Source organism: Theobroma umbraticum, unplaced genomic scaffold (genome assembly GCF_002168275.2).
Source record: "Theobroma umbraticum cultivar Fairchild unplaced genomic scaffold, ASM216827v3 scaffold_56.0, whole genome shotgun sequence".
Lineage (NCBI taxonomy): Eukaryota > Viridiplantae > Streptophyta > Magnoliopsida > Malvales > Malvaceae > Theobroma > Theobroma umbraticum.
In genome coordinates, this window is record NW_018397256.1 from 3,126,259 (window position 1) to 3,147,034 (window position 20,776).

Genomic DNA, 20,776 nt, shown 5'->3' on the forward strand with positions numbered 1-20,776 from the left:
AAATTTTAGCAATTAGGGAAGCTTTTGTGTTATTTCTTGAATCTAAATGGGTTGATAAGTATAGCCTTATTATTGAAAGTGATTCAACTATTGAAGTCAAATGGGTGAACGAACCAAATTCTGTTCCATGGAGATTTAAGAAATGAATGCTTCAAATTGAGGCACTTAAAAGAAAAGCGAATGAGTGGAAGATCAAACACATATTTAGGGAAGGAAACAATGATGCTGATACTTTGACCAAAGAAGGTGTGAATAGGGAGGTTGATTTAGTGGAGATCAATAATGATTCGGAAGCATAGAGTTGTTGGAAGTAAGCACAGAACATTCTTGATTTTTAGATGATAGAATGGGTCCAAGATCTCCATGCTGTGTGTTTCCTTTAGGTCTCTCTGTAGATTTTTCTAGGACTATTAACGACTATTGACTTTTGTATTGACTGAGATTTGGCAGTTCTCTTGATGTTATGAGATGTGGATAGAAACGTTATCTTCATCTCACAAGTTACCAAATGAGATAGGGACAGTTTGTGTCTCTAGAGTGATAGGGATAGAACCCATATCCTGTTTTTACCTTGTTTTTGTGGGGTAGATTTTTGTAAAGTTCTATTTTGAATACATTTCCTACTTTTCAAAAAAAAAAATTGTAAAAGTCTAATCTTATATATAAAAAAGATAAACTCTATATAGATTCCTTGTAGTATGACATTTTTCATATAACACGTTGAGCTCACAAGATAACAGTGTTAAATTTTCAATTAAATTTTATTAAAAAAAATAAATCTTTTATATTTTAAAGCCTTATTTATTGCATTTCTTGTTCAAAAAGAGAGAAACCAGATTGAACCTACTATTTTCAGATTTGCTTCTAGACAGAGAATCAACTCAAAATTGAAAAGAAAAAAAAATTAAAAATCATTGGGTTGTAGTTGTAGGAAGATGACAAAAGAAAGTTTTCTTACAACAAAAGAAGACTAATCCAATTTCTCATAAACGCGAATTACCATAGTTCATCTCCTTGTTGCCATTGCTACAGCGAGGCATGGACTTTGTAGTCGACCGGAACAATTGCATATTACTATCAACTCACGAGTTCCAGCACACATGAATATCAGTCTGGCTTCTCCTTTCCAGTAAAGGCTCATACAAGCAAGAGGTTGGCACAAGAATATCAATCTCAAGAATTTTTTTGAGAAGCAATAAGAGGACATTGTTAACACTTAGGATTTAATGGTAAGCCTGTGAAGAATTTGAAGAGCTTGGCCAAGATGGTAGAGAAGTGTGATGATGACAATTTGAAAATTGATTTAGAATATGAACAGATAGTACTACTTAGGACAAAGAAGGCAAAAGCAGATACTCCACTCCTATAGTGCATACCACCAGTAAGCTGAATACCTAACTAATTGATTGTTGTAGCTTTTCTAAGACTGCTGCAATAACAAGGAAGGAAGGTTATGTGAATTGTGTGAACAAAGTTTAAGATTCAAAGGTAGGAAATAAAGTTTGTAAATATAAAAGTCTCATTGTTTTTTTTGTGAAAATTGAAGGGAAAATTTAGCATTATTATCTCTTATGAGAACAGTAAAACGCAGAGCTTTGTACGGAAAAAAATTCTCAAACGTTATGTGAAAGAAGTGGGTGTACGTGAAATTTATCTTGTAAAAAATTAGTTCACTGCTCCCAAAGATTAATGATAATGAAGGGAGACTTAATCATCCTAAAAGACCCCCAGCCCTTTATAATCCATTACTGAAAGAAGGAATAAACAGTAAACCTCCCAAAATGGCTGTAACAAAGAAAATTGCAGAAGCACCCATTGCTCCGCACCACCAAGCAATGCAAACTTCGAAAATACATTAGGAAAAAGCGACAGCCATGTCTTTTCCCATAAAATTCTCTCGTTCATTTTCTTCTTCTTTTGATAACCTTCATAAAATTCCACCTATTCAAACACTACTTAAAAAGGGCTTCACTCCCACTCTCAAGTCCGTTAACCGACTTCTTCTCTTTCTCTCTCACACCCAAAGATTCAACTCAATTATGCATCTCTTCTCTCAGTTGGAGTCAAACAATATCAAAGCCAACTCCCAAACTCACTCAATCCTCACTTGGGCTCTCCTCAAATTGCACAAATTTGAAGAAGCGGAGCAGTTGATGACTACCCAGCTGTCAAACTCTTCAAATTTTCCCAAAACCCGGTTTTGGGATTCTCTAATTCACGGATTTGGTGTCATCCAAAGCAACCCAGAAAAGGGTCTTTTGCTGTTACGGCATTGGTTAGGGAATTATGGTACATTGCCTTCTTCTTTTACATTTTGTTCATTGATTCATAGTTTTATATCTCAAGGAAATATGAATGGAGCGATTGAGGTGTTAGAATTGATGATAGATGACAAAGTTAGATACCCTTCTGATAATTTTGTTTGTAGTTCAGTGATTGCTGGTTTTTGTAAGATTGGGAAACCTGAACTTGCACTTGGATTTTTCAAAAATGCTATGAAGTCAGGAGCTTTAAGGCCTAATGTTGTTACTTATACAGCTCTGTTAAGCACCTTTAATATGTTGGGTAGATTTAATGAGGCTTGTGATTTGGTTTCTATGCTGGAAAAAGAAGGACTGGCATTGGATGTTATTCTTTATAGCAGTTGGATTTGTGGGTACTTTAGAAATGGGTGTTTAATGGAGGCTTTAAAAAAACATAGAGAGATGGTGGAAAGAGGAATAAACCCGGATATTTTTAGCTACACTATTCTCATCGATGGATTTTCAAAGGAGGGTACAGTGGAAAAGGCAGTTGGGTTTTTGAAGAAGATGTTCAAAGATGGGGTGGTACCCAATGTGGTTACATATACGGCAATCATGTTAGGATTTTGCAAAAAAGGGAAATTGGAGGAGGCGTTTGCATTGTTCAAGGAAATTGAAGCTATGGGGATTGAAGGGGATGAGTTTATGTATGCAACGTTGCTTGATGGAGCTTGCAGGAAAGGAGATTTTGATTCCGCCTTTCATCTGCTGGATGAAATGGAGAAGAAGGGGATTAAACCAAGTATTGTTACTTATAATATGGTCATTAATGGGTTGTGTAAAGTTGGTAGGACATCTGAAGCGGATAATATATTCAAACAGGTGGAGGGTGATATTGTAACATACAGTATACTGTTGCATGGGTACACTGAAGATGGGAATGTGAAGAGGATTTTTGAGACAAAAGGAAAACTGGAAGAAGCAGGGCTTCGTATGGATGTTATTGCATGTAACATACTTATCAAAGCACTATTTACAGTTGGTGCATTCGAAGATGCCCATGCCCTCTTCAAAACAATGCCAGAAATGGATTTGAATGCAGATTCGATTACTTATTGCACAATGATTGATGGCTACTGTAAAGTGGGTCGAATTGAGGAGGCACTTGAGGTATTTGATGAGTGTAGGATGTCTTTTGTTTCTTCTGTTGCATGCTATAATTGCATCATAAGTGGGCTATGCAAAAGAGGAATGGTTGATATGGCCAGTGAGGTGTTTTTTGAACTTGGTAAGACAGGTTTGGCTTTGGACATGGGTATCTCTAAGATGTTGATCATGGCAACTTTCGCTGAAAGAGGTGCAGAGGGAGTGAGGAGTTTTGTTTACAAACTTGAGAAATTTGGGTCAGACATTTACAAAAGTATATGTGATGATGCTATCTGTTTCTTTTGCGAAAGAGGTTTCATTGAAGATGCAACTGAAGTGTACACCGTGATGAGGAGGAAAGGTTTAGCTTTGGCAAAAAATTCTTACAATTTGGTATTGAAAAAACTTATTGATGATGGGAAACAGTCTTTAGTGGGGCCTTTTCTCAATTTCTTCATGAAAGAGTATGGCCTAGTTGAGTCTATGGTTAACAAGATTGTGGCACACTACTTGTGTCTTAAGGATATGGATACTGCACTACAGTTTCTCAAGAAGATGAAGGAGCAAGTATCAATAGTCACATTGCCTTCCTCTGTTTTCAGAAAACTTGTAAAGGATGGTAGAGTATTGGATGCATATAAACTTGTCTTGGAAGCCAGTGAAAATTTTACTGTTATGGATGTGATTGATTACTCAATCCTGGTTGATGCCCTTTGCAAGGAAGGATACCTTAATGAGGCCTTAGATCTGTGCTCTTTTGTTAAAAATAAGGGGATTACTCTTAACATTGTCACATACAATTCTGTCATAAATGGATTGTGTCGTCAGGGGTGTTTTATTGAGGCATTCCGACTGTTTGACTCATTAGAAAGAATTGACTTGGTTCCCTCTAGAGTCACATATGCAACACTGATTGACAACTTATGTAAACAAGGTCTTCTGCTAGAAGCCAAAAAAATTTTTGATGGTATGATCTGCAAGGGCTGCGAACCAAATATACGTGTTTATAACTCATTAATTGACAATTACTGTAAGTTTGGTCAAATGGATGAAGCCTTGAAACTTATGTCTGATCTGGAGATAAAAGGTATAAAGCCTGATGACTTCACTATTAGTGCTCTAATATATGGCTATTGCAAGAAAGGTGACATGGAAGGGGCTCTTACATTCTTTTCTGAGTTCAAAATGAAAGGTATATCTCCTGATTTCTTGGGTTTTATTCATATGATACGGGGTCTTAGTGCAAAAGGAAGGATGGAAGAGGCAAGGAGTATCTTGAGAGAAATGCTTCAGACAAAATCTGTTATGCAGCTGATAAATGGAATTGATACTGAGATTGAGTCGGAGTCAATAGAAAGTTTTCTTGCATGCTTGTGTGAGCAAGGAAGTATTCAAGAAGCTCTGGTAGTTCTTAGTGAAATTGGGTCTATACTTTTTCCTATTCAAAGGTCGTCTACTGCTTATCAAGAATCTCAAGCACCAAACAAATGTTTGAAGAGTGAAGCTCTTTCTGCAGTCCCCACTGCATCAGCAAGACCCAATAAAAAATCTGATCTAGATTGTGTGTTGCATGACCCACGGCAAATAAGGAAGTTAGTAAAAAATTATGATGTTGGAAAAGAGGAATCCCAATTTTGTGGCTTTGGCTTTAACTATTCCCTACTTAGTTCACTCTGCTCAAAAGGGGAGCTGCACAAGGCAAATAAATATATGAATGAAATGCTTTCAAGTTTGCAGGGAGATCTGTAGTCAACTTACAAAGTTTTTGGTTGCTATGACAAAACCTAAAACTCTCTCTGCCTCCAAGATAGGACAAGAAGCTAAAGCCGATGATAATCATGTCATTTAAGCTTCTTATGGTCCTCAAAGAGGTAACTTTCACATTTTCTTTGTTCTGCATATACTTATTATTCCTGGCAAAAATCTGTCAGCACCGTGTTCTTAAGATTTTGGGACTTAATTGCTGCTGCTGCTCTTTCTTTATTTTTTTTTTTTTTGTTTTGGTTATGAAGCTTACCTTATACCTTCACTACTGTAAAGTGTTTGATTAGGGAAAATTACTTGGTGGGTCAGTCACCATTTCAACTTACTGGCAATACAGAGTTGTATTTCTTTTGCCCATCTATAATTTTCAATTTATATATTTGATTCAAGGAAATAAATAAAAACATTTTTATCTAAAAGCTGCAACATAGTTCTGCCCCAGTCATGAACTACTTCTCTAAATCGGCATTTGTAAAAACCCATAATGTTGTCATTACTATCACCAAACCAACACTAGAACCCACCAGCATTACCAAATTGATGCCAAATCCTTGACCACCAACACCCAAAATCTTTAATTTAAGAGGCATCAGTCAAGAAAGGACGTAAGAAAAGGAGTCAGGATGGCTTAAAAAATTAAGGACCGAGAGGGGGTTATTTGTTATTGGAAGCAAGAGCAGGGGGGTGGGAGGGGGTTGCTAGGCAGAGAGAACCCTTTGGCTGAATTATGGTAGCCTTCTGGCTGCCTGATTTGTTTATTTATTGACTTATCCTTTCACAATCTTAGGTATTTATCCTTTGTTTGAAGAATAGAAATAGCTTTAGAGATGTGAGAGAGAGGTGAAGAGAGTAGGCTCCTTCACTTTTTAAATTGACAATATAGGTGGTTGGAATAGACTCCTGGACTTTTTAAATTAACAATTATTTGTTTGAAATTGATAGAGTTGTAATGCTTTTGATTCAGGAACATGTTGGAGACTAACAATATTTTTGCTTTTATAGTTGCTGTACTTTGTCATTCTTACTCTCGATTTTGTTGTTAAATTACCTTGTCAGTAAAAGTAATTCTATAATACAGACTTTTGTCTGTTTTTCAGTGTCTGAATAGTACTAGGAAAACTCATTAGATAAATATTTACCAGAAAACTGTGTTGGAAACAACTGGGTCTTAGAGTGCTATATTGAGGTTTCTAGGACATAGCGCAACACTCAGTCTTGTTGGAAAAAAGGCCAAGGTTTGGTGATGTTTCCAGGTATAAGGGTTTAATTTAATTTGTTTCTTGCCAATTGTGATATTGGTCCCTGATGCATATTTCTAGACCATTTTTTCCTCTTTTTCTTTTTTTTTTTTTGGTGCAAATCAATGTTGCACACTGTTTTTTGCATTAGCTTCCATGCAATCGAAGGGGGAAAGGAAATTATTATCGTTAAGCTACCAAAGAATTAAACTAAGAAACAGAAAAATACGTGCTCGCTTCTGTCTGCAACAGTGGTGACTATAATTGCATCAGCTTCTAGCTGCTCAATATATCACTGAGGAATTGTGCTAATATGTCCACATCTATATATATGTACTCCACATGGTTCAGGTCTAAAAGCAAAGAAAGAGCAAGAGTGGAGGCTTGGAAGTGAGGAAATATTTCAAAGTTTTCTTAAAGCTCATTCAGACTCACATATAGATTTATAGATAGATAGATTTGTATGCACGTGTGCATGTATATCAAGGGCTAGTTATATGCCATGTCCTATTTTCATGAGATACTAAGTTAATATGAGTTGATTTATTTCTAATACTTAACAACTCATCCAAAACTTAAAATGTATAATATTAGATGGATAAGAGTTGGGATTATGCACCTGTATTCATTTTAAAATAATTTATCAGCTATGACTAGTTATGGCTTGCACATAATAGCCATTTTCATGAAGATTGTTTTGTTTATACTAACTTACTTTTAGATGTAGCACTTAATTCCAATTAGTTGTTAATAGCAAAAACTTTGTACCCTTCCACTGAGAATCACCCCCACGGCGACCTCCCCTCCCCCTTTATCATTCTTCCCCTGTTTGTGCTGCTCACATTTTAGTGTTGTTGTTTTGTTCTCTACACATCTAAATTTTTATGTTTCATTTGAAAATTTTCCAAAAAGTAAAAGGAATACCCAATACTTGCATCTTTAAACTCTTCATTTGGTGTAGCTTCCACTATCTTTTCCATTACATACTCTTTCTTTTCATGTTGCCCATTTTTTTAAAATTCTTTACTATGAGTTGCATGGTTTATGTTTTGATTGAATTTGCATATCCTTTTCCGCTCTCTCCCTCTCCCTTTCACTCTCTTACAAAGCCACCATATTCTTTGATTGTTGACAAGTTCATTGGTGACAAAACTTCTTCTAATTTCTGTCTCCATTTTTTGATATAGAGAATGGTTAGTGGTATTGAGTGATTAGTCTAGTGAGAGTAGAGAAAAAAATTAATCCACCTAGGGCTAGGCATTTGAGAAGTTGTTGAATGCATTACAGTCCAAAATAAGTCACAACAAATTATCTTAGGTCTCAAGTGCCTTTAATAATAGTTATAGAAACATTTGAAAATTAATGGAAGATGAATGGTAAATGTACATAGACACAGAAACAGAACACATATGCATTCAAATTTGCATGCATGTATATTGTCATCCTGACATATTTATATTGCCCTGTGCTTTTACTTCTCTCAATTTTGAATATTTGCGTGTTTAATGTGTGCTTGTTAGTGCATCAACCAAAGTTAAGTGTGGGAACCCTCCTCTTTTCCCTTTTTCTGTGGTACATATTTCCTGAAATCTATTATTGCGTTTATGTTTTTCATTTATTATTTGCCTCATATTTGAAGCTGATCAGATGTTTATATGAATTCAGAGGGTATAGCTCAAACTTTTGGTCATAACTTTTGGCATGCATGATCTACATATTTGCAAATATTAAAATCGTTATTAGTTGTAAAAATGTTATCTCCTAAAGTAGTTATAAGACCTTCAGGTATAAGATACATTGCAGTAACATATATCTCATTCTCTAAGTAACAAAGAAAAACATATTTCTGTTTTTCTTCTTAGTGATTTTTATGTTGCTTTTAGTCAAGAATATAACTAGATGTGGCAATTGAGCAAGGTGGTCAGCTTCAGGTTGTTTCTGGTATCCAGTCAATTTGGTTCGGCTTGTTGACTTTTCAAGTCACTTCAGTATGGGTTACTTATGGGTTGATTCAAGTCATTCAACTTCACATTTGCTTCTCACTTTTACTCTACTAGAGATGGCAATGGTGTTTAGGTTCAAGTTGGGGTTGGATTTTGGAACTTAGACTTTTCAAGTCAATTTTGGCTGAATGAGTTGCTTCAAGTTTTAGATGAGTTCTGAGATTTTAAACTTCTTTGGATGGTTGCTTTCTTTCTATTTTTCATTTTTAATATTTAAACTTGGTAGGTTGAAAGGAAATATCTACAGCAGTTTTAGTTTAGTTTTTACTTGTTTGCTGAAATTTAGAATTGTTTTGATGTCTAATAGCTGGATCTTCATTGTTTTTGCCAATATGTTAGTTTAGGAATTTTCAAAATAATTTACTTAAAATTTGTAAGACAGTTTTAAAACTAACAAATTTAGATGGTTCATCACCCAAATCCAAGTTACACTTGTTAATGATAAGTTGTCTTTAATTAAGAGAAACGTTAGGTAATATGTAAGAGAGAGAGAACAAAATAATTGTTAAGAACAAAAATAGATGGTAACAGTTTATTAAAAGAAGAAGCTAGTAAAAGAATGAAGAATATGTGCTCCCTTTTTTCTTGTACATGTGATATTGAGGCTACACAATGGAGGTAGCCCTTTCCCAATCGCATAAATCTGATCCTGCCCATCCTAGGGTTTGAGACCTCCAAAATGGAGTTTTAAGCTCTAAATGCAGAGATGTCTCCTTGGGGGACAGAATATCTTTACATCCAGTGTCGAATTGGAACATGCCTACTTATATAAAAACACACCCACAAGCTGTGCACAAACACACAGGCTTCTAGTTGTCACCGTTGTCACTATCGCAGCTTGATTTGGAGCAAAAGGCCTTGTGTATTTCTAGTTTGATGAATTTAAATTATCCATAGAGTTGGAGTTGCTGATATTTCTTCACCTGCCCCCTTCCCCCATTCCTCAAGGGACCTCACATCTATAAATCTGTGCCATGAAACAAATTAAGAAAAAAAAAAAAACATGTGCAGTCTTGCATAACTTTTGAACTTCAGTGTGAGTCAAATTTAGTGCTGTGCTAGACTGCTAGGTTTTAGTAGTGAATTTATGTAACACACAATTATTAAAGGACTTCCTGCATCTAAAAAATGATTCGGGAATCTATACTGACTTCTGTGGTAGACAGTCTAATAATACTTGGAGTCTTCAACAGTTTCCATCTTACTGGAGTAAGCCTTAGAAACATAGCCATCCATCTATTCAGCTGCAGCTGTGTAGCTACACAGGTAAATTATGTCTTGTCCCAGGGATGATAAGCACTAAATTTCTAAACTGACAATTTCTGTCTTATAAGTGGCCAGAATCTCTTTATTCAAATTTCAAACTGTTCTTATTAGAATAAAAGTAATTGTAATAATTACTTTAATGACTGCGACTTACAGTAATAACTGATGGGACTTCCTTGATATTCTGACAAATAAATACAATTTCTTGCAGATTTATTGGTTGGCAGCAAACATTGGCACTGTCAGCTTCCTTTTATGCTTGCTGTTGTTACCAACTATCACACATGTTGATCAGGCTGTTTCTTTCTTTTGATCCCTGAAAAGTTCTCCCTGTGTGGTAACATAGCCTGGCGACTGTTCTATTTTCATGATTCAAATGGGTAGTGCCTTTGCCCTGGATTATATGTTGATGGCACTGAACTTGAGGAAAATTGCCTTCAAAGAACTTTTCGTTTGAGGCATTTGATGAGGAAGGGGCTGTGTTGCTATACAGTCATGGCGATCAAAATTTTTGGCAGAAATGATAATGTGGGCACAAATTTGGTTGGTTATTATGGAGATAGGTTGCAAATAAGGCCATTTAACATCAATTGAACTATGTGACATTTATTATTTGACAATGGACGTTATTAAGTATGGGCAAGAAGAAACTTTGAAATTACTACTGGAGTTCTCCAAAAGAAAGCCACCAGATGGTGGGTTGATCATCAATGCAAGATAAGATGAAACGTGATCATCTGGTGCAAGTGCTGCAGGAAGATTCATTCCAGTGGTGCAATCAAGTGATTGTGCATGGTGGCCTTTAATTTTGCTGAGGGCACTTGGTGTTAGATGATTTAAGCTTGTATTCCCAGACATATCCGACTTTCATCTTCAAGGCTGGTGCAGAATCTTGCAAACAGTTTCTCAACAACTGGGCTACTGGATGAAGATACGGTGATGTTGCCCATGATCCTTGTTTATTTTGTAGTGGTAGGTTGTCAACATCTAGGCTATTAGTATCAATAAAACATTACTGTGAAATAAAAAATGGGGCTTTCAGCTATTTTCCTATTGAGTATGTAGTAATCGTATTTTAAATTATAGACAAGTGATGACTCTTAAAAGGCATACAAAGACTGATGCAGTCTGAACTTTTTTATTATTTAGAGGAACTGGGGTGTGCAACACTTGAGATGAGAAACTAATTAAGTTGCCTTCCACTCTTGGGTAATCTGGAAATCTGTGTACTAAAAACAAAGCAAAGAGGTTCAATCATCAAGAAGTTGGCAATCCATCCTTTGCAGATATAACTTTTGGCCGGTAAGATCATAAGCCACATTGTAATTCTGTTGTGCCCTTATTCCAATTATAGAGAGGATATCAGGTTCAGGAATGTCAAAGGATCTAACTGGATGGATAGCCAAGCAAAATACTTGTGGTTCTTTATAATAGAACAAGCTTCCTGTATCCAAAACCAAATCAGCTCCCTCTGCCAAATGAAATGTCACAGCGGGAAATCCGACAAGATCTCGATTCACACTTCCATTGTAACACAATGACCAGCGCTCTGTTTCATATATAACTCGTTGCAGGAACCCATCTAGTAAGAGACGGATGTTGCCGTATAGTTCACTGTACTCGGTTTCCGGTATATAACTCAACTCTGCTCCAGAGTCGATTATCATTCCACCAGAGCCCTGGGGAGTCCTCTTAAATACATTGGGATCAAATTGAAGTCTTAAGTCCCCCATACTTGCACCTTCAAGGGTAACATAGTAAAGGCCCCTGTACATTTCGAAAGGCGTTGAATAACCTTCAATGTCTGCCCCATCACCAATAACTAACCTATTGTACCTATACTCCTGATCGTTCATGTTTCCAATGCAATAGGAAAACTTGTTTCCCAGCTTGGTGACTAGAGATGTTGGAGAATCACCAAGTCCGAAAATCCCATTGAATTTCCTCCCTCTTATGGCTCCAGTAGTGCTACAGCCGAAACTCACATTAGGCACCACAACGCTGCCCTCATCAAATGTCTCGAAGGTAAATTGGTCGGTCGAAAGAACTCCGTCAGTTGAAAAGAGGTTTTCATATGCTATCGAAAACTTGCACTGATTTGAATCAGTATCGCAGCTTTTGCGAGGCAAAGAGTCACACTTTGCATCTTCGCATGACGTAGTTGCATATGAGGAGGACTTGGAAGGATCGAAACAGTCGTTTGTGCTCATGCAACGCTTGCATTCAACCCACAAGAGCGTGCTGCCAGTATCCATCACAGCAAGCTGGGGAACAGGGGGCTGCCCTATAGAAAATTTCACAAGAAAGATTCCTCTATCGATGTCAAGATGGGTTTGAACATCGTTACTGCTGGCTAAACTCGTCCTAACTTTTGATCGTATGTAGGCAAGACGAGCAGCTGAATTTTGCACCATGTAGGTTGCATGATCTGCTACTGTATCAGCAGGGTTGTAGGTTGGAGAGAAAATGGAGTTGTAGTGAAAAAGTTTAGCATGTAGGCGTCGAGGTTTCATGGTGGAGGCAATCCTCGTGGCGGAATTAGGCAATGCTAAGAAATTTGTCATGGTTAAAAAGAGCAAGGGAAACAATACCGCGAATGAAGGTGGTGTTGAATCCATGGAGGTTGAGAGTAGTGCAAGTGCAATCAAGTTGGGAAATCCTACAGCTACAGGATTTAATAAGACCGTCTTCACGTGGAGTGCATGGGTTACGTAAGTGAAATTTGGTGAACAAAATCAGAATTGCTTAAGGAAAATCTTTCTTTGAGCATAAGCACCAATCTTGCTTCTCCTTTATATATTTGGATCTTTTTGCCCTAAAATCAACTAAAACTTGACCTACCACTCATTATTTTTTCTTTTTGTTTTTTTATGATGAGAGGTCAAGTTCAGCATGTGAACGAATCCTTCCTCCACTTTGAATAAACATCCTTAACAATTTGAGTAGGTATCCTTGACTATTTATCAAATTAACAATAAATATCATAGATTAACCAAATTGATATGATATTTTGCTTTTTATACTATTAATTTGTTAATATATATATATATATATACATAAATTAAAAAAGATAATAACATTGTTTATATTTCAAGTTTCATTCGTGGGTTTTTGTTAATAAAAACATGTAATGGCCTTTATTCAATATTTTAACAGGTCACCTACAACTCATGGCCAAAAAACCAAATCAAGATCTTGTAGTACACATATGAGCCCATTAAAAAGAGATCCCTTTGAAAGCCCTAAATCATCTAAAAAACCAACAATCAAAACTAATATTGTTTATATATATATATATATATATATATATTTGAAAATGCAATTTTCCCATATTTGGCATGATTATATGCCTGCGAATGTAACATTCCCTTGGATATCACCCTTCCATCATAAAATGGAATCTCATTCATATACTGTTAGGGGTGGGGAACTGAGGAATAAAATGACCCAAGTATGGACTCTCAACCCACAGATTTTAACAACTAAAGCCCCATATTTCCTGAAACGAGTGCATTAGTCTTTGTTTTTCAACCTTTTACAAAAGAAAGAAAAAAAAAATGAATCCCCCAATATTCTTTCACATATATAATAATGTTTGGATAGCACAAATGGGGGGAAAAATTGGACAAGAAATTACCCATCTGGAAGGAAGCAACACTAACAACTCGTTAGCCTCCAGCCTCATTCAAATCATCCTAACTGTTCTTCCAGTTTGCCCTAGAACTCAAGAATTGCGGTTGAGAAAAGCGGCCATATACAACTGTGTAATCTATATATGTGAAACCAGGATGAAGAGAAGGGATCGAGTAAACACTATCTGACCAAAAAATTCACAGTCAAAAATTGAGGAGCATCATCAATTTATCTACGGTTTCTGGATAGAATTTCCTCGCAAATAGGTAGCACGGCCGTCTGATACCATTCCATAGGCAAGGCTGTACCTGCTCTTCACTCTACCAAAGGACAACCAGGTTGAGAATCTACTAATCTTACCAACTTCTGAAAGCATGAGAGATTGTGTTTGAAATGTATACCTTTTCATCACTTGATACATGGACACTCAAATCAATTGACTGCAAAAATATAATGCAAAATTCGTCAGAACCTAAATTCATCATTATTGATAACCACAATCTACTCCAGTGTTCCCAGATGACAAATGCAAGACTTAACCATCATACACAGGAACCACACATTTTCACTTTATCAGTTTAAAAGGAAAGGTGTTAAGTTGTTGAGTGTTGGCATATTATCCCTTCATTGTGGCAAAAATGAAGTTATGTTTTCCTAAAAAAACATACTACACCACACTCATTAGCATCAAACAACAAAAAATGGACAGTAATATTGATAAAGGGTTGCTTAAAAAATAGAGAGATAAGCACGTGTACCGTAATATTCTTCAGAAGCTCATCTGTAACATCCTGAGCCCTATATGATTTAGGATGCCACTTTCTCTCAGACCAGTCAACATGTGTTACTGACCAGTTTGCAACACCTCCAGGATCAATCATCTGAGGACGCACAAACGAAAAAAGATTAGGAGAGGCCAAAGTGAAAAGTAGGAAACATGATATAAAATATGATTCTCACGTGGAAAAATGTTGGCAAGTAATGCTCGTCAGCAATGCAATTTTTGCCATCCAAACCTGGCTGTAATAATCAAGAACAAGGACGCCAATGAGTCAGCAACGTAAATCTTGTTCATGAATTCTATCTATTTAAAACTTCCACAGATTATAATTACCATTTACTATATCTACATATCATCTCCATGACGAGAATTCTGTCAATTCACATGTAAGAAGAACAATTTCCTGCCCTTGTTATACAGTATAAGGAATTCAAGGAAAGCTAGAAAAATTACCAGGCCAAACGCAAGCCGTCTTGTTTAAGCAGAAAATAACTATACTTTCTAAACAAGGAGCTTATTTTATGTAGCTCACAGTCAAGTCATTAACATCTAGAAATATTCTGCCTTCTCTCTGACACTAACAGTTAAGCAAGAAAAAGACCGAGTGATAAACATTGATCATGCAAATTCAGACCAGTCTAACTGACAGGTATAATAGTTAGAGGACAGACACATCAATTATATCCCCCAAAATGTTTTATAAAGTTAGCAAATGATATTCACAAATCTACTTCGAAACACATTCAGCTTTTTTCTTGATTGACAAACTAGAAGCATTGAATTGGAAAGAAAGAAAACAAGAGATCAGAAAATTTGAAATCAAGTTTAGCTACCACTTTTGCTGCTATATGTTAAGAAATATATAATACTTCAAAAAACCAGAGTAGTTAGAGCTGCTTTTGGCATCATGTGCCAAAAAATTTCACCTAGGCAAACTCAAATTAATTTTCTTCATATGTTTCAATATTATTTTTTGAAGAGAAGAATAAATTAAAAAATAAAGAAAATTAAAGTGAGCCAACTCCGTGAATCAAAGAGGGTAAATTCAAAATTGAGCAGATTACAGTAAATTGAACTACATTTTAAGGTAAATTCACCTTGCAGTAATCCCGGAACCTTGAGTAGTAAAGATTGTCAGCAACAACTATCAGAGCATGCTGCCGCCTCATGGAGAACCACTGCACAAAATTCACTCATTTAAACTTACTGCAAAAATACACTACATGAGTTTGCTTAAAAGGTATGCAGGAGGCTGAAATATTTCATAACAAGAGACTTGTATCTGGAGATGACTCAAACAAATTGGGGTAAAGAAAACAGTTAATATTCAAAATGAAAAGGAAACACGAATGCATCAACTATGGTGACCAAATTTGTCATAATATAAGACATCGGGAGTGATGCATGGCCTTCACATTGTCACAAGCAGAGTTGACTTTGGTAAAGTTCATTCACACATCCCAGCTACAATTTGTCATTCCAATTGATCTATTGTAATGCATTTTTATCTAACAATAAATGGTCTTTATATCATATCAATTAAGACATACCTGCGCACCCTTTCTGAAGTCTTTCTTTTCTACTTCAGGTAACATGTGATCTGAATACCTACCATTTCCATGTGGTCCAGGATCCACAAAGCTAGCAAACAAGGTGGGGATACATGTCAAATGAGTAAAAACAGTACAAAAAGTCCATCAAGTGTGTGCATGTGTATACTCTCTAATTCAAAACCCCTATTCCAGGAGCTATTTAGGCAAAATAAACTGTTTCAAATTACAAAAGAGCTAGTACCTGGTACAGGCATATACATTAGAAGATTTCACTTACCAATCAACAAAACTCATATTAGCATGCATCAGATAGTTGTAGACATAGTCAAAATTATGCAACGGAACACAACTGCAATGCCAGGATGATTGCTTCAGATACTGATAATAGTACAAGTCAAAAAAAATATCCTTTGTGGGATGCGATGGGGGTTGAAGGAAGTAAGACATACTATATTACCTCTCAGAAAGTAATACAAAATGTTGGTTATCAGGATCTTTTAGAGCATGTACCAATAATCGTCTCTCTGCATCAACCATTGAAATTTTCCCCCATACAACCTGCAAATTCAGTGAATTTAAAGATCACTAGCTCATCAAATTATAACAGAGTACAGTAATATAGTTAATAAATAGGATAGGAAAGTGACAATCACATCAATATATATATAGATAAAGTAACCATACAATAATAGTTGAAATAGCCTTTTATCAGATCACAAAGTTTGACTACAAAATTTGATATTAAAAATAGCACACATGCACACACCTAACTGTACAAAAATTGTGTCTAATAGTAGTGGGATGTAAAATGATGCTGGAGCATATAATTAGTAACAATCTTTAGCACAATACTTTAGTGACATGGTAACTGCTATAATCATGTCTTTCGGCTTCTATTCTGAGAGATTTTCCAAACTACAAATAAATTTGGACTCTAAACTATGACAGACCTCGTAAAGCAGAAACATGAACAGAGACAGACTCTCGATATCGTAGACATGGAAGGATATAGGGCAGTCTACCCCTTTCCCTCTGATAGACCAAAATTAAGTAGTTGACAGCCAGCTTTTCTGCTGGAGCCATTTTCAAGTCCATAGTGGATATATTTTTCTAATGACCATTGTAAAATCAGGATACTTAGCATGTGCTACCAAATCTATAGAACAAATCCAGAAGCATGGAAAAAGAGAGAGAAATAGCAAACTATCTATCAGCAAAATTAATCTAAGAAACATACCTCATCACTGCGAATTTCCCGGTTAAGAAAGTAACGACTCACGTGCAATGGTTTTCCTTTTGATGCATGGATAAAAACAGAAAATTTGCCCTCATGCCCCTGCGAGGAAAAATGCGCAAACTTTTGATAAATATACAGGGAAAATAACATCTTAAAAGTTAGTAAAAGCCACAAATGTGGAAAAAGAAATAGAAAAAAATGATCATAAATTCCTTTCCATAAAAATTCAACAGAAACAGTATGAACTGAGGCAGACAGTCAAGCATAACTAACAAGTTTTTTGATACAGACATCCTGATGAATGCAAAGCAGGGAATCTGCCAACTTCCATCTCCACACTACATTTGTATTCATTCACAATATGCAAGATTGATATCATTAGTACCTCCACCATACAAATTAACCCATATTTGCATCCACAGTCAACAAAGGAAATGCAGTTTACTAGAATGACCAACCTGACACAAAATGTAGTTAAGTGACCAACCTAAATTACTTCATTTGAATCAACCATTAGCGACAAATGTATTATTTGATTCAAAAATAGGCTTCATACAGCCAGAAGCTTTTAAGTAATACTATAAGACACTGTGTGTTGCCTACACCAGAAATTTTTTATACCATAAGTCTCTAGTTAGTTCAAACAGACTAAAATTCTATCATAGGAATTAAAACAGTACTCCAACCTTCCCCCCCTTTCGCTATGAATGCCTGCATGTATAGCATACAACAGCTTCAGTTCTTTGTCCTACTCAACTTTGTATTTCTCATGCTTCTAGATCTAATGTATGAGCTGAAATGCTTCTTAATTTCCATGTTGAGGTTATAAATCACCAAATACTGGCACTTTCTTCAGATAATGGTCATAAATTTACAAACCACACATGCAAACTGCATCCTTCTGTAGCATAAACAACACCTATTGCAAAAAGTATGTTTTTATATAACAAATTCTTGGCAAGTAATATGAAAATAACACTTAATACATTTCCAGATAGGGTCCAGTCATATAATAGTTCATATCTGCCCTGCTATCTATAGCATTAAGGTGCAAGAAACCTTCAAATGTGAATATTATTACTAATAGGCTAAACCAAGAAATCTCCAGCAATAGGTTTTAAAAACATAACAATACAAAAATTACAAAACCTGAAGAAAGAATCCAAACTATCTAACATCTCCAGTTAAGGTAGGTAGAGTACTGCAAAACACAATATCATATTCTCCCTTTATTACCCAAAGGTACAGACATAAAAAAGCACCTTTATTACCCACGGTCCTTGCTTTCACCCCTATGAACACTATGGTCCAGGCCCAAAATCTCTAGCAGGTTTTCCCACCTGCCATTAATGCAATGTCATTGCTATGCACAACATTTCCCCTGTAAACCCTCACCCCTCATCCAAGTATTTCTCAACCAAAAAAAAAGGCAATTTTGTATCTATATTCTATACTAACAAAGATGCATTAATAAACAAATACAAATTACTTCAGGGAAAAAAGTAGCACAAAACAGGCATGGTACTTGAGCGTTGGGACACAAAAATGTGATTTTTTTCTTAGCAAACAACTTTTGCGTGGTAGATTTTGTATATGATGCATCATCCAACCTTGTTATACAGGACCAAACCTTGTAGTTCATGAAAGCCAAGTTCAGGGATAATAATCATAACATTAAATGGGATACTAAAACATCCATGAAGAATATAAAGACATTAGATTATAAAAAGAAAAATTAACTAGCAGTGAAAAAGATAACTTACACGGAAGAACATATCCCAAACCTTCTCAAAAGGCAGTGAACTTGGAGTTAAGAACATGAATGCAATTTTAGAATTCTTAGATCGGACAGGAGGTGTATTCAAAATATCCCTAACCACAACCCGTGATGCAATCTCCTCATCAGTTAATTCCCTTGCAGGAGCGGGAGGAAGCCAATCAGTAAGAGCCTTGCAACCTCTAGAAGAAAATACATAACAAGCAGCATTGCCTCGTGGTGGATATATATAAGCACAAACTAGAAAAAGGCTGACCAACGAAACCAAGAAAATTATCCATATCGGCCTCTTCAAAGGAGGGCGGTGGCGAGCCCCAGGCAAGATCTGCATATCACCCATGCTGCCTAGTCGCCACGCCTGACCTGCCTTCATCTAGCACAAACACCACAGCTTTATATTCATGTGACTCTTTTTTTTTCCAGTTTTCTCTCAAAAATGAATTAGTATTCCAGAACCAAAGACAGATTCTTCAATTGATCTATGTAATGTGATCTGAGAAAGGAAACCATAAGCAAAAGCATTACATTGACTTAGTTTGCAACACAAGTATCCTTAACACAGGAGATGAAATGACAAAACTTGGTCAACAAGGTCAGCTTAAATACGAAGTGCAACAAACCGATCATATCCTTAACCATAAAACTTTTGGAATGGAATCATAATTAAAAAAGAAAAAAGAAATTGTCCAAATTTAAATATCAATGCCTAGTATGGAGAAACCATTAACTCAACCTTATGTTGTACGCATTTCCAAAAGAACAACACCAGAATACAAAATTTACCTTTTATTTTCCTGGGTAATCAAACGGCTCAATAGCAACACTTTCTCAACTTATTCAAAACGGATAGCATGAATTGAAAAAAGAAAATGCAAAGTTCGGGATTTGCCTAACTACTAAAACCAAACGCAGCTTCTTTCAACAATTTCTATCAATAAGGAGGAACTTGGGATAAAAAAAGGGAAAAAAGTCAACCCAAATCGACGACCTCGCTGGTCCAACCTACCAAAAGCCAAAGACTCATTCAAATCCAACAAAGAAAGAACATTTCTACACTCAATTTCCCCCCTCAGCCAATACCCTCCCCTCCCCCAAAGAAAAAAGTCATAAAGAATGAAACCATATCTTTCTTTTCAAAAAATTAAAAAAAAAAACACTGGAAACGAAAAGAAATGAGAAGCAAATTACCTGAGGAATGAAGCTGACTGAAGTAAATGAAAGAGATCTTAAAATCTTGGGATTTCGAAGATCCAAGAATCAAAAGTATATCAAGATCTAGGGCAGGCAGAGCACGAAACAAGAAACAGAGAAAGAGATATGTATTGGGTGTGTATTTATATAAAAAAATAATCTCTGTAAAATGGGTTTCTGATTCTTTAGAGGATTCGTTTATGTGTTTGTTTCTGGATTCTTTTATCTTTATTTATATTTTTGTATTCTTTTCTTGTTTGTCAAAGACGGAGAGGGAGAGGGAGAGGGAGAGGGAGAGGGAGAGCAAGCAGGAGAGGGAGCCAAAGAGGAAGCAGGCGGGGTGGAATTTTTTAGCTAACTGTGCATCCTTCCAAACACAAAACAAAGCCGGCGATTTAATTTAATTTAATTTAATTCTCCTTTTTAATGTGGCAATTATTTAATGCTGTTTTTTTTTTATTATTTTACGGTCACATGTCAAGGCCTAGTCGCATTTCGAGCGCGTGTTCAACCCGTATTCAATGTCTCCTCAATTGCTCTTGTGGGGGCTAATTATTTTATCTATGTTTGGTAAGAAGAAAATTTAAAGGAAATAGTATTTGTTTGCTTTCCTGTTTCAAGAGCAAAATAGGAAAGAAAAAATACAGTAATTTGTAATTTTATGCTTTAACTTATTGATAACTCTATGATATAGAGTTTTTTGTACTTAATTCTAATAGTAATTTAACTTAGTATCTTATAGTAATGTATAGAAATTAATAGACCGTATTTAATTATTTTGAGTTAATTAATTTAAGTAAGTCAATTTAATCTTAGTTAATTTTATACTTAATTTGATGTTAATGTGATTAAGATAGACTGTTGTTGATTTATTTATACTTTTGTTAGCATTTAATAAATGAAGACTTTTAATGAAAAAAGAAGAGTAATTTTAAGGTGTAGAC

General features: G+C 35.7%; 3 protein-coding genes across 5 annotated transcripts; 1 reads left to right on the top strand and 2 right to left on the bottom strand.

Moving 5' to 3' along the window:
• Positions 1-1,775: 1,775 nt before the first annotated feature.
• On the top strand, positions 1,776-10,777 carry LOC110411207 (Pentatricopeptide repeat (PPR) superfamily protein). Its single transcript, XM_021421259.1, has 2 exons — positions 1,776-5,260; positions 9,872-10,777. Exon 1 carries the CDS (start codon positions 1,875-1,877, stop codon positions 5,136-5,138), a length of 3,264 nt encoding a protein of 1,087 aa, XP_021276934.1. The 5' UTR covers positions 1,776-1,874; the 3' UTR covers positions 5,139-5,260; positions 9,872-10,777.
• A 133-nt stretch (positions 10,778-10,910) lies between these two features.
• LOC110411545 (aspartic proteinase CDR1-like) lies at positions 10,911-12,224 on the bottom strand. The gene has a single exon (XM_021421749.2). The coding sequence runs from the start codon at positions 12,222-12,224 to the stop codon at positions 10,911-10,913; it is 1,314 nt and encodes a 437-aa protein (XP_021277424.2).
• Positions 12,225-13,133: 909 nt separating this feature from the next.
• LOC110410947 (glycosyltransferase BC10-like) lies at positions 13,134-20,216 on the bottom strand. 3 transcript variants are annotated; one of them, XM_021420903.2, is made up of 12 exons: positions 19,830-20,216; positions 19,425-19,643; positions 18,628-19,134; positions 16,865-16,963; positions 16,085-16,185; positions 15,905-15,976; positions 15,625-15,715; positions 15,172-15,252; positions 14,254-14,313; positions 14,052-14,174; positions 13,695-13,733; positions 13,134-13,613 (listed from the first exon to the last, which is right to left on the bottom strand). In XM_021420903.2, exons 3-12 carry the CDS (start codon positions 19,012-19,014, stop codon positions 13,497-13,499), a joined length of 1,170 nt encoding a protein of 389 aa, XP_021276578.1. In that variant the 5' UTR covers positions 19,015-19,134; positions 19,425-19,643; positions 19,830-20,216; the 3' UTR covers positions 13,134-13,496. The 3 variants fall into 3 exon arrangements, with proteins under 3 accessions (XP_021276578.1, XP_021276579.1, XP_021276577.1); XM_021420904.2 differs by lacking the exon at positions 19,425-19,643 and having other exon boundaries at positions 18,628-19,014; XM_021420902.2 differs by lacking the exon at positions 19,425-19,643.
• Between the last annotated feature and the right edge of the window lie 560 nt (positions 20,217-20,776).

Coding starts and splice junctions, on each gene's coding strand:
- LOC110410947 (XM_021420904.2), bottom strand. CDS start 19,014: ATGAAGGCAGGTCAGGCGTGGCGACTAGGCAGCATGGGTGATATGCAG. Junction 16,964..18,627: donor TTTGGGATATGTTCTTCCGT/GTAAGTTATCTT, acceptor TTTTCCTCGCAG/GGGCATGAGGGCAAATTTTC. Junction 15,716..15,904: donor AATATGAGTTTTGTTGATTG/GTAAGTGAAATC, acceptor CTTGTTTGCTAG/CTTTGTGGATCCTGGACCAC.
- LOC110411207 (XM_021421259.1), top strand. CDS start 1,875: ATGTCTTTTCCCATAAAATTCTCTCGTTCATTTTCTTCTTCTTTTGAT.
- LOC110411545 (XM_021421749.2), bottom strand. CDS start 12,224: ATGACAAATTTCTTAGCATTGCCTAATTCCGCCACGAGGATTGCCTCC.